The sequence below is a fragment of the Triturus cristatus genome, chromosome 2_2 (assembly GCF_964204655.1).
Source record: "Triturus cristatus chromosome 2_2, aTriCri1.1, whole genome shotgun sequence".
Lineage (NCBI taxonomy): Eukaryota > Metazoa > Chordata > Amphibia > Caudata > Salamandridae > Triturus > Triturus cristatus.
In genome coordinates this window covers 784989829-785004230 of record NC_140582.1, presented here as the reverse complement: position 1 = coordinate 785004230, position 14402 = coordinate 784989829, and the positions used below count along the sequence as shown (strand labels likewise).

At 43.5% G+C, this 14402-nt stretch overlaps 1 protein-coding gene across 2 annotated transcripts in view; it reads left to right on the top strand.

Moving 5' to 3' along the window:
- The window catches only part of CEP135 (centrosomal protein 135), a 479333-nt gene that overhangs the window by 321612 nt on the left and 143319 nt on the right, over window positions 1–14402 (top strand). For both annotated transcript variants that reach the window (XM_085642056.1, XM_085642055.1), the window contains exon 23: window positions 5061–5263. In XM_085642056.1, the coding sequence (XP_085498182.1) occupies window positions 5061–5263 (203 nt within the window). The remainder of the gene's footprint in view (window positions 1–5060; window positions 5264–14402) is intronic.

Sequence of the window (14402 nt, the reverse complement as noted above, 5' to 3'; positions counted from 1 at the left end):
GAGCAGGTCTGGCAGAATCTTGCTCGGTAGGCGCAGGGCTAGATGCACCACCGGGGCCCGATCGTCTGGTAGGCCCGCCGCAAGGTTTATTTCAGGTCAAATATCTCAAAAGGCTCCGGGGGGCGAGGGCCGCAGCGGGAGAAGGGGGCACGGTAAGACTCACCACTACGTGTCCCAGACTGCTCCTTCAAACCGAGGCAATGCCAATACTTTAAAACATCATTATTTATTACTCGTACTCCTTCTAATCTTATGGCTCCATATACCAGACCAACGTTTTTAAAGCTTAATTTGTAAAGCGATAATCCTTCAAGGCTGACATCTGTTTTGTTTTTGTCTTTTTTAAGACTCCAAAACAGGGATGTGACACTCTTTCCTGTGATAACAATATCCAACATCACATTCTAGAATGTTTGTCTACTTTCCTTTCTGATTAAGTACCTTTTTTTCTAAAGAAAAAAACACAAAAGGCATACAACTGTAAAAGCTGTAAGCAATGCTGCTGATGGGACATGAAGGTATCACATTGAGCACCTCATTTAAAAAGCTGATACGATGCTAAAAATGGGTGTTGATTTGTTTAACTCACTGTTATGGTGCCCCAGATTTGAACATAGCCTTCGAACCCGCTGTAGCAGGTTCTACCGGCCATTAAAGGCCCACTTTGGACTAGGCCTTTAACTAGGGAGGGGGCTTTTAATGGCCGGTAAAGTCCGCTACAGAGGGCTCTAAGGCTATTAGAAAATTGCACCCCTCGAGGGCAGAATGTTCTAATTAGTAAAAACAAACTCCTCTAGGAGCCAGAGGGGTTTTAAATCCCCTCTGGCTCCGAGAGGCCTTTGTTCACAGCAACAGCTATGAATAAAGTCAAATATTGGAATGTTGAATCTCAGGGCTTCTACCAGCCATTAGAAGCCCGGAGCACTCCATAGTTTTCAATAGAGGTCCCAACATTCCAATGTTCTAATGTGTGATATATTACCGCTGCACACAGCATTTCATGTAATTATTCAAGCATTAGTTACATCCAGCTAAACGTCAGTGGTAAAAACAAGTATATAGTGGCAATAAACATCAGTAACCGAATAACCTTTTCTGGTCAACACCACCAAGTTTAGAAGATATTACAATTGAGGGACTTAGTTTTGTCTTGCCCTACATTTGGTTTGGAAGGGTACAGTGGCCGGAGCTGCCAAAGATGGGGTCAAATTTGCAAATTCCTCCTCTAAAAACTCTTAATAAAGGAGCCAATAAATATTGTGGTTCAAAAGTACAGTTATGTGACAAGCTGCAACCTAGAATTCAGGGAGGGATAAGATATGCTATAATCAATCTGGTAAAGCTGGTTGGCCAGAAGAGGTCCCCACTTGCCATGTTTATTAAGTCTCACTGTCTTAATGTGGGGTAAGAAACTTCATAACTGCGAAGGGTTGATTCTTGGTTAAGTGCTGTAACAAGTTTGTTTATGGTTACCCATCCTGGTGTGCATATGAATGTAGGTGAGTCACACCAAGAACATTGGACTCTGCAAGGAGTTCTAGTGCGTGAAAGGGAATAGGAGCACACTGCTATCACATCTCAGCCTGACGTGCCAAGCCAGGTCCTCCCTAGACCGGAAACAAGCATCCTAGGACCGGTTTCACAGGCACAATTCCATTCAGGGCAAGCAGGCGCTCCCAAGCTCATCAGCTCAAGGGAGCCTTTAAAAATGGTGTAAGGAGATAAGAGCACACTGTCATCACGTCTCAGCGTCATTACCTCTTTGCATCTTGGTCGATGTAGTGCATTGTTTTTCGCTCAGTACAAAGTTCAAAATGATAATTGGCTAATGCCATATTTTTAGTAGCGTATCTCTGGACACGTGTTTCTGGATTCCTCCGTCATCAGTAGGGAAAAAGTTAGTAGGTTGCTGAACATGCTGTCACTTAATTTTCACAGGCACAATTCCACTCAGGGCAAGCAGGCGCTCCCAAGGTTAATTGCTGTAACAAGTTTGTTTATGGTTACCCATCCTGGTGTGCATATGAATGTAGGCGAGTCCCCCAAAGAACATTGGACTCTGCAAGGAGTTCTAGTGGGACCTGGCTCAGCACCTTTTGAAATGGCCGGTGGGGAAAACATACTGGCCTACATACACTAGCATAAATACCTCTGTTCACTATGAACAGTCTCACATAAGAAATAGAAAAGACTGAACATTGATATGTTCTTTTTACCTGGGAAAAATAATTAAAGGGCAGATACTTTCTATACCCACTCTTACTGTAGAGGCCAACCTCGTAGTTCATTTCAGTGCCACTCCAAAGTACTGGTTAAAGCCACTTAGTTTGAATTTTGGTATCCAAAGGTACAGCCCAAAGAATACGCAGTTTTTATGGTGGATTGCTATTGGCGTTTGAAAGCATATGTGCTTGGCACGGCTGCAGTCAGTATGTGAGGTTTATGCCTGAGCTACACCGTAAATTGCATGTAGATTGAGATTCTTCTGTGCGCCAATCCTGATTGAGCTTGCCACAAGAAACATTTTGAGTTACAGTTTGCAGAGTTTCTGGGATCTATCCTACGACAGTTGGATTTTAGTGCAATGGTTTGGGGAAGTGGATTCCTCCTTGAGGCCTGCCTGCCACATATTAGGGAAAAGGAAAGTTCTCACAAGATAAGCATCTGGAAAGGACTGGCTGGATGTAGATGCATGCAGTCTCCCAGTGTATAGATTCTCATTCAGAAAGGATTCCTCATAGTGTGCCCTAAGCTCATGGACTCTGTGTATGTGTGCTGATGGCTGGGGGTTCGGCACTGCTCACAGCCTTTGACCAATTGCAGTGAGGGTTGGCTGTCGGCAGAGGGACCTGTGCACAGCTTCCGCTGCACAAGGCAAAGGTGTGCACATATCAGGGGTTGGAGATTAATCACATCATAAAATACTGTGAAATTCCCTGAAAAAGACTCTGTTAAAAAGTGAGGATGGTTCTGTCTCATACGCATGAATACACTTAAATTTGCTGGTTATGGTTCACAGTGTACACCATAGCTCACGTTGCTCGCCATGCTCAAAACAGCGATTAGACTACGGCACGGAAAAAAAGCTGGCGTAGCAAGACTAAAGCATTGCAGGCAAACAATAGCTATAGTGTGCATCTCGGTTGACTGCTTCATGATGAAGTTTGGTCAGTTTCTGGGGAAACTAGAAAGGTTGCCACATTTGTTTTTGAGTAACTGGCCTTTGTAGAAGCTGTCCTGCTTCTAACCATGGGAACTTGATCACTCATACTGACAGCAATAAATGATTGCTGGGGAGAACCTTGTAACCCCTTTGAGAGTTCTTACTGTGTATCATGTAATCTCCCTCAATTTAGTACCGACAATTTAGGGGTCAGAATTTCGTCCAGTCATATTTTGATCTCCTTGTGTTCTTCAGAAGTTTCTGATCCAATACACGTTGATTACAGCAGATCTTGTTCCTCCCTGCATTCTATGTTACAGCTGGAGTGGCGAGCTTGTGTTCGTTGTTCAACTGTTTTTTTAGCTACCTCACATAGCATGGATATGTCTTATGGATGCTTACCCCTCTATTTGCAGTGAAACAGACAACCAGCAATCAGCTGGCATGTTTTTTAAACATGAGGTAGGAAAGAGCAAACCCAGGGGTATTTCTTCTGCAGATGTAGGTAATGTATTAGAGTGGATACAGGCTGGCTTCTGGAGTTGTTTCAGTGGACTCAGCATGTCTAATTTGCCTGAATGAAGGCCTTCACCAGAACCAGAATATCACTGTAGAGATGATGAGAGGTTGCTCTAATTAAGTTACCCTTACCAGATGTTGTACAGTTTAAATAGTTTGATGACACATCCACAATTTAAGGGCGGTATAGATGGAATTGCTGAATTTGAGTGGTCTTAGAACTGGAAACCATCTACTGAGGCATTTTTACAGAAATCAAATCCCAATGTAATTTGGTGGAGCCCTTGGATAAACATCAGTGTACAATGAAGCCGAGACAGAAGAATGTACTCACTTAGTCGGGCAAGTCACGTGATACATTTTGTAATCACAAATGTAGATTGGACCATTGGTAAACAATCTTCCTCCCCCATGATTGCCCTCTGCCCTGGCTTGAAGGGATTGAGAAGATTCTATCTAATGTCTGTTTGGAAAAAAAATAGAAGTGTTTGGGGATCCTTCTTAGGTAAGCCAGAAAAACGAAGTGACTTGGCACTTCATGATGGGTAGGCTGGCAGATTTAGGATTGCTTAATGTGTGTACTCAGCCTATTTAGAGGCTACGTTTTCCCTTTACTTTTGGGGTCTTAAAAAAGGCCCAATACAGTGTTGTTTGCAGCGAACGATACTATAGTGTTAGTTTGGCTAATTGGAAACGTTGCGTCTGATTGGCAAAGTTTTGTTTTGTGTGTAAAAATGTTTAATGAAGAAGATGGATCCCACATATATGCTGAGATATACTGATGTTTATGGATTCAGAAAGAATACCCATGACAGACAACTGATTACAAATAAATGCATTTTCTTTTCTGTCAATTTGGCTATGAGGAGCTTGTGTAATCTAAGTTATTACCTTTTTTTAACAAGCATTGGCATGCTTTCTAGCTCCACTACAATATGTTGAAGTGATCCCATGAGTTGGTAACGGAAGGGTATTAAAGTTAATACTGGTAAACAACTTTTTTCTGAGGCACAGGCATGCACCTGGGATTTTACTGATGTGATTTAGTGTTTTCTATCCTGGTTTTCTCCCTTTCCCTTCTAGTCAGCTGTCGCATTGCTAGCAATTATTTTCAGGGTATAGCCTTTTAATGGACCCTTTATCACTGGAACTGTATGTAGTCCAAGATATCATCCATATTGAAGAATGTATTTTTCTCATTCTGCTCTGGTATTTACTAAAAGAGTTGTCAATCAGCTGCACAAACTACGCTCTGAATCAGTTCAACTGATAATCAATACCTGTTCATGTTTCATCATACTCTCCCCAAACGCCTATACCCTGTCTTCCCTGATGTTGTTTGCTTAATGTTCTGACTAATCAATTCTGTCTTGTTAAGGTTCTGAACGAACTAGAAGATGTACGGTCTGAAGCTGAGCTCTTGAAGAAGCAACTGTCCAGTGAACGACTAACCATTAAAAATCTGGAAACATTGCTGGCTACGAACCGAGAGAGAGAGTTTCAGAGTCATTTAAGCGCCCATGAAAAAGATTCAGAAATCCAGCTTATGAAGGATAAACTTACTCTATGTGAGAGCAAACTGTAAGTTCAGAAAACTTGACACCAGTCTTTTAACTGGAGATTTTTCAAGTTTTTGTTTTTCTGTTATAAAGTTCACATTTAACCCCTTGTGTGCCCCGCCCTGTGCCGGGCGTTGAATTAGCGGGCGGGGTTCATGACGAGATAGTCTTGTCATGGGCACAGCGCAACCGCGGCCCATGACGAGACCATCTCGTCATGGGCACTCAAGGGGTTAAAGGCTGAGCAATAGATGTTGATGGTACTAAGGTAAATAATATTTGCTGAGCAATAGATGTTGATGGTACTAAGGTAAATAATATTTGCGGATTGTCCCTATAAAACACAGAATCTAGGTGCTCAAAATCTATTTACAAGTTCTCTGTAGCCAATTCTGGATCACAATTGCATAACAGCCAATGCATACTCTCATTGTAACCTATCAACAGAGGAGATGAATACTTACTCATGTTATAATCCGTTTATTTCAAATATTCACGAACAGTAACACATCAATATTATATTTTCTTGAGAAGTGCATCATTTTTGTAAATCACAATGATCCCATCAACATGGGTATTTGTATTTTACCTTGAGTCAACACAAGACATGCTCTCCATAGTCCCTGGTCATGTATTGTGTATCTCCCCACTCTGGTTTTAACCAGCACATCATCAAACTGTTTCTCTTCCTCATATCCACTACAAAATTATTGTTGACATCAGAGTCTTGTCTATGGTATACTAATCAGACAGCCTTTATCTATATATCTAGGGTTTTCTGAACTTTTCTTTCCATTATATAATTTTTCTGTTGGTCCGGCATACGTGCAGACCCTTCTCAATATGTCGGTATAAGTCTTTAAGGCCACTGCCCATGTGTGCATGATTCTTTCTATATTTAGCCAAGGTGTGGTACAGAATTGATAAAACTCCCCAAACTGTCCTGCCTGCTCACAGTTTTGTGTCTAGCCACACAAAGCATATATTTTGACATTCTTTAGCACTAAAATGGGGAAGGCACTACTATCCCACCAGACAAACCAACCTCAATCTACCTCATTAAATCACCAAACCATCAGGAAATCTAACATAGGAACTGGAAGCAGACTGGAGCAGGGATTCCACCTAATGAGGTGGCAGTAGTGATCCTTGTGTCCTTTGTCCAAGAAGATGGCTGTCCCAGTAGTATCAAGAAACATGCCCTTCTCATTCATTGTCCTGGCTTCCGCAACTCCATCACTGCACACTGGATAAACTCAAAATGGTAATCGAAGCTTTACACCAAATTAGCTTCTTTGAGGCTGCCAGCATGAGCAAAAACGCATACTGCATAGTCAAAAGAATCGTCACTTCCCAAACCAAGGTTAGAAGGCATTGAATCCGGTGTAATAGTCAAGGCAATAATTTAGTGGACTTGACTGGAGACATCAAAAGCTTCTGTAGAGTGTTGAAATTGTGGCCCTTAACATAACACATTTACATAAACATAGTCATTGCATAAACCTCAGGATATCAGAAATGTAGGAGGAAGTCAAAGGATGCTCATTTAATAAAAGATTTACTTTAATAACTGGGAATAACTGAATTTGGCAAGAGATTATTTGGTTTACTCCTTTCTAGATAAATGTACCTCGAAAATCTCTCTATAGACATCTGGGCATAAACTTATTGCATCCATTCCATATCAAGAAGCAGTATCTTGATGGTAATGTATTTCCCTTGCTGAACAGACCCAGGGAGTGTGGATTAAACCTTATGGCGCGAATGACCAAAGTCATAGAACAGGTATCCGAGTCCATTGCACCTGAACTCTGGCAGACACAGATTTGATTTTCAAAATATGCACACAAAGGACCAAATTGCCATGATACAAAAGAAGATAAATCAGTAATTGAAGATAACAAAGCAGTTCTTAGAGCAACATAGACTTCAGAGTGACAGCTTTTTTTATGGGGCTTTGGAAGCGCACCTTTTACAGTCAGAAAATGTCAAACTACAAAGCAGGGAGTTGGTGCACTGATGCAGAGAAGCAGGGAATTTCATAACCAGAAAAGAGCAGGTGCAAACAAGGTAGGGCACAGGATAGAGAAGACAAGGCAACCTCAACTGCCTTAGTTTGCAGAGAGAAAGGAACCAATAATTAAGCAAATGTGCCAGATTACTACAAGGGTTATACACAGGTAAGACTCGGAACTTCCACTGCAATACAGAAGCTCAACGTCTCTGCAGATTACTCTTGCAGATAGTCACTGCATACCCAATAGAAAGGGAGCAACAGAAATGATTCTGTCTCTGGTGGATACTTCTCACCGTTAGAATATTCCCCAGGTGCCAGACTGTATCCGGAATCTTTTTCAAAATACTCCTGAGCACCACTAGGTGGCACCGTGCAGCTCCGCACTGGCTCCTTACCATCCTGAAAATGAGGGCACTGTACCTAAGCACCACCCTGCATGCTGATGTCGGTTCCTTTCTTTCCACGCCTTCCGATGTGGATCCGGAGCTCTGCTCCCAATTTTGTTGTCTTGCTGCGTCGGTCCCTCTCTTGTCGATGCCAGTACCAATGCTGCCACTGGATACGATGTCTGACCCCGAATTATTTCAGAACGATCCATGACCAATGTCACGCTACAAAATTACTAAAGCGCAATCACAGTTCGGCCTGATTCTAATTCTATGCCCTCACTAGAACAGAAACACTATCAGTTGCCGTTATGTTTTTGGCTCCAATTCTGATCAAAGCTTGTCACCAACCAGTGATGATGATGGGGATGATTTACCCTTTCATTATGATGATTACAATTTTTACATGGACTTACAAAAGGCCAGTGGGCTTGATACTTTTCCTGACGCAGCAGTACTCTTCATTTGGGCCTTCAGTGGAAGAGGGTGCTTTATTTGCAGTGGTAGTTCGATGAGCAGCTGACCTACAACTATCCTCTACTGAGGTTAAGACAAATGTATTTACAGAAATCCATATCGGAGCCCTTCCTCCAGTTCAGTGAAGTCCTCACTGACACCTTACTAAGCATCAGGTCAAAGCCCTGTTTCTGCCCACCTGTGTTCAGTCAGCAAGGTGAACCCCAATACATTGCCTACAACTTGCTCGGATAGGGAGTCTATAAGGCTGTGGTGTTTGGAAAACAAATGTTCTCTTCGGTTAGCCTAGCACTGAGGTTCTTCAATGCAGATTGTTTATTGGACCAATATGCACATGGCCTCTGACATAGGGCCAGAAAATATCCGTAAGACCACAGGACCTCACTGGCCCAAACCATTCAGGATGGTCAACATTGAGTCAAATATGTTATTTTTGCTGGCCTAGATACTGCTGATTGTCTGAGGAGGGCAGTTGGCACCAGTATGGTACTCCACCACAACGGAGGCACTCCAAAGGATTCTCTTGAGACGTACAGGCCTCTCTCATGGATATGCCCTACAGTGGCTCACCCATGTTCGGCGAAAAAGATGATTCTTCCTTGGATGGTTTCACAGAGAGCAGGAACTATAGCACCATATCTGAGACTTTTAACACCTGCCAAACAGTTTCCTCACCAGTTTATGAAATTACGAGGCTACTCTAGGGTACTGGTGTATAGGCAATGTCATTCTTCCCAGTCTCCGCTGCAGTCATCCCAGTCCTTTCGAGGCCAGCTATGTGGACCTGGTAGGCAATGTGCTGGTCATCAAGGGCACCAGTCCTACCGTCCCTTTCCACTGTGACAACAGCCACCAAACCTCTTTAGCTTGCAATTAGTGGTGCACAGCCACCCTGTAGGTGGCAGATTCCAGCCCACAATGTCCCTCATTTGTTCTGCCTAGGACCCAAATGACTGGAATGGTGTCCTTGGGCCTGCAAGATGAGTTTATTCATATACCCGTCCTGCAATCCCACAGACGTTACCTGCAGTGATGGCGCTGTTCGTTTCCCATCTTCGTAGGTTGGAAATACCTGTTTTCCCCTCCTTGACAACTGGCTGTTGAAGGCAGGCTCCCCATAGTCAGTGTTTCCAGATGACAGCGAACCACCTGACTCCTCAAAACGCTTCCTGTCATTGGAGCTGTCCTGGATACAGTTCACTTCAGGGCCTTTCCTCCATTGCAACAAGTCTAGGACATTCAGGCTATGATGTTTCAGTATCTTTCTTGGATCTAGGTGAGAGCAGCACTCCAGCTTTTTGGTCTTATAGCCTCCTGCTTCCTGCATTTCGACTGCACCAGGGCTTTACAGTGGAATGTGAAGTTCCATTGGGCCCAACATCAAGGAAACCTCTGGATGCCAATTAGATATTGAAGGAAATTGCATTCAATCTGCAGTGGTGGATACTTGACCACTATTGGACTAGGGACATGCACCTCTCCCTTCCCCACTCAGAGCTGCCGGTGCTGGCATGCATCACTGCTGGGTTGGGGAGATAATCTGGGGGAGGTGAAGTAACCAAGACTCGGGTCTCTGGAAGAAAATCGGCTGCATATCAATGTGGTGGACGTCCGGGGCATTCATCTGGCGTTGAAGTCCTTCCTGCTGTTTATCAAAGGGAGGCTGGTGCAGGTTCTCACAGACAGCACCACTTCCATGTGGTAATGCAACATGCAGGGTGGAGTGGGGTCCTGTGCCGAGAGGCCCTGCGCCTATCGAGTTGTCTGGGGCATCTGCACATTTTCCTGTTTGGGAGCCTTGAATGCCAGAGCAGATGAGGTCAGCCGGCAGTATCTGCTGAGCCACGAGAGCTGTCTACAGCGGGAGGTGGCGCAGGGCATCTGTGACATTGAGAACCCTGGCTAGATCTTTTTGCAACTGCAGAGAATGCAGTGTCAAATGTTTTGCTCACTGGAGTTTCCATTCCTGATATGGCCGGTAGAGTGTGGTACCCAGTACATCTGGTCATTAGCACCTACTCACTGATCGGGCTACCACGTCCGGAGAATCTTCTGTTGCAACACGAGGGCAGGGTCTTCTGTCGCAGCACCAGGGCATGGTCCTTCACCCAAACCTGCACAGTCTACACCTCTATGCATGGAGCTAGAGCAGCAGCAGTTGACTGTGTGTAATGCACTACTCCAAGTTGTGGATGTCATCTTTGCCGCCAGGCGCCCTTCCATAAAGTCAATTTACACTGGGTGCTTGGACAACTTTGTTGCCTGGTGTTGAGTCTGTAAAGTAGACCCTTTACAAGCGAAAATGTTGGATGTTTTATTGTTTGTTTGTCTTTGACCAATAATGTCTTGCATGGGTACTATTAAAGCCAATTTTTTGGCCATTTCGACCTTTCGTCAGTTGCTTGACCGACGTCCATGTTTAAATCACATGTGAGGTGGTTTATTTAGGGTTTGACACACATATTCCCTCCCAAACATTTTGTAATGCTACAGCAGAGCGAGACCTTACCTTGGGTTTGACATTTCTCATTTGGTCGCCTTTCCAGCTGATACACAACAGCTTGTTGCGTGTTATGATCTTAAAGACTGTCTTCCTCATTGCACTCACTTCAGCTTGTAGCATAATTCAACTTCAGGCACTGTTGGCTCAACCACACTACACCTTTTTTCTGGACAAACTGGTGCTGAGGACCAAGGGGGTCTTCTTCCCAAAAGTCTTGACTCCTTTCCACTTTGGGAAATGTAGATTTTCCACAGCCTGGTGGGCATAAACTCTGGATTTTATTAAAGACACGGAGGCTAATATAATGAACAATCTTTATTGCCACTAACTCTAGCAGCACCTTTAAAGAATATAGAACTTCGAATTCTGACTAAATAAAACTTCGAACCCCCTTCTTGTTAGGGACTGCAATTGACAGTACAACTCCAACATAGTCTTATAAACAATCCTAGATGACAAACTTCCTGCTTGTCCGCAGGATATCCAGAGTTACATTCAAAGTAGATTGATCCTCTAAGTGCCAGAGACTGCAGAACACGGCGGGCATTATGCTTGCCCTCCAGTTACAAATTTAGAAAACACAATTATCCAGGGTTGGGTAAATGGGGGGGATAATATTAGCCTCCGTGTCTATCCAGATTTTCTGCCCACCAGGCTGTTGAAATCTACATTCTATGGCATGATCTAGAGGCTAACATTATGCAAGTTTAAAGCATTGCCAACAAACAACTTGCCATATTCTCGACTGGGTCAAAATAACATTTTCTAAAAGTCACATCATTCAACCAGTCTTCCCAACGCTGAATATCTTGCAAAGATCCCCCCATCATAAATGCCTTAAAAGCAGTCGCCCCTCTCACCGAGTGTGCTCCAAACATACTCACGTTCACGCCGGCTCTGCACATCACTTCTCGCACCCATCTTGCAAGCATGGGAGACGACACTGCCTTAAAAGGTTTCTTATATGAAATGAGCAACTGATTCAACCCAAACGGTCTTACCTCTGCAGATGTCCTCTCATACTCTTTCACACATCTTACTACACACAACTTCTCTTTTTCATCAAAATATGGATAAAAATGGTCATTGAAATAGTCTTTGTACTTTTTGTTCAATAGAAACACACACCCTCAGGAGTAAAGATCCTGCTGGAAATGTCAAGAGCTTTCACATCGGACACTCTCCTAAATGACACCAAACAGAGCAAAATTGTCAATTTTACCAACAAATCTCTCAAGGACAATAAGTCCTTCTTCTCCCATCTTAGCAAAAACTCTAGCTCTTTTGTAAAATCCCAGACCGAATTATACCTAGACACAGGGGGTTTAGCAATTTTAATGCTACACATCAGTCTATACACCCATCACATCCTGTCCCACTGGTAAACCATTCACCATATCATGACCTGCTACAATTGCTGACCTATATACATTCACTGTCCTACAGGCCAAACCTTCTTCAAATCTTTCTGACCGATAATTCACCACTTCCACTGTGGACACTGAAATGGGATCAAACTCCTTCTCCATGCACCAGCAAACCCCATTTTGCCAAGCCAATTTATACTTCTCACTTGTTCCTGGAGCCCAGGATTCTTTAATGAGCTCTGAAGCCACTCGTTAAAGGCCTTGAAATTCTCAAAGCCACCAACCTCATTTGTCCTGAAATCACTAGATTGTGCACTTCTCCTGCTGGGCCCCTCAAGAGGTTCGGAAACCATGGCAACAGAATGGGAAAATCCACACACATTCCCAACGGGACTGGATACCACACTTGGACCCTCCAAAGTGGTGAAATCACTACTGTTGTCTCCTTCCACCTGCGTACTATCATGGTCACCCGTGCAATCACAGAAAATAGAGGGAACGCATATGGACTGAGACCTGTCCAAATCTGCAGAAAAGCGTCTATTCCGGCTGCCTCCGGATCGGGTCGCCAACTGAAAAACCTGTTCACCTGCGCATTCAACCTGTCAGCAAACAGGACCACCCCGATCGGACAGAATCCTTTCCAACGTCAAAAACACTGTCCTGTACAACATCCAATTGTTTAAGTCCTTGAAGTTCAGTGAAAACCAATATGCTACCACATTGCTCCTCCCAGGAATACGCTCCGCTTGCACACAAAGTCCCCTCCTCGGACAGTACTCCCAAAACACCAGAGCCAGATCTGCCAAATTCTTTGACTTCGGTCCCCCCAGCTTGTTTACATACTGAACTGCCGATAGATTGTCCATGTGTAACAGCACTGAACACTTCACCTCGTTCTGCGTAAAACATTTTATCTCAAAAGATCTGGCTAGCAATTCCAAGCAGTTTATATACAACATCTTCTCCTCTCCGCCCAACGACCACCTGCTGTAACAGCACCACAATGTGCACCCCAACCATCTAAGCTTGCATCCAACTCTATAATTAACTCCAGATTCTCTACAGAAATTGCTCGCCCATTCCAAGCTTCCATATTCATCAACCGCTATCTCAGTTCCTCATTTGCTTCTTCCGTAAGATCAACCATCTGTGAATATCTCGACTGACCTCTTAGATGCATTCCCTGTAACATATGTAAAGCCTGAATATTCAAAGGACCTGGAAAAATATCCTGTACCGTTGAAGACAAAAAAACAATCACACGAGCTAACATTTCTCAAAGAAATCTGACCTTGTAATATTGTTCTCTTTAATTCCTTCCTTATCCTTTTTAACTTTTTTTTTGGTACTTTTAAAATTCCTTCTACTGTGTTTACTAGAAAACCCCAAAACTGTTTCGCTTGTCTCGGTTCTAAACAAGATATTTGTCTCGGTTCTAAACAAGATATTTGTCTGTTTATCACAAAACCCAATGATTTTAGCCAACTGTTTATCATCCCTGTATACTCTAATTCACGTAACCTGCTCAGGTCCATGATCAAAATGCCACTTAGGTAGATTATTAATCTCACCCCTCTTTCTCTCAGAAATGACACCACCGGCTGCAATATCTTCATAAAGGACCACAGGCCGTCGAAAGACCAAAAGGAAGGCACACACATTTCCAGGTCCTTCTGCCTCACCTGAACATGAGAAACTTCTGATGTGGTTCACATACTGGAACCATAAGATATGTGTCCTTTAAATCCAACTGAGTCCACCAATCTCCTGTTTGCAGGATGTCCCTGAACATATGCATCTCTTCCATCTTGAAGTGATGATATACCACCCAATCGTTGAGACTTCTCAAATTTATTACCAGTCTCATCCCTTTGTCTTTTATCTCCACTAAGAAAATATTGCTCACAAAACCCCCTTGTCCTGGACATACATCCACAATCTCTCCTTTCACTCTTAGCTCCAGCACTTCTTTGTCTACAAGATTTACTTGATCCGCACCTAACTGTACTACACCTGACACCCAACTCTGAACTGATTGCTCTATGAATTTGATGTGAAAACCTTGCAACGTCTCCAAAAACCAAGGATCCCTCGTTACCAGTAACCAATTGTGGTAAAATCGGGCAAGTCTGCCGCCCAACTTTACTTTCTGCGCTCTACTAACAAAGCAGTATTCGCGTTTCCCAAAAGGCAAATTGCCCGTTTGAACCCATGGACACAGCTCATCAGTGTTTACATTCTCCTTATTCAAAAGTGCCTCCTCCACCAGATCAAAAATCTTAGTCAGTGGACCTGAAACATCCAGAAGCCGATCCTGGCACATACGAAGACCCTGGTCTAATCGATTCCGTGGGCCACGTCCCCTTTCACCTGTAAATGCCCAGATTTTAGGATCCAGTTCACGTATC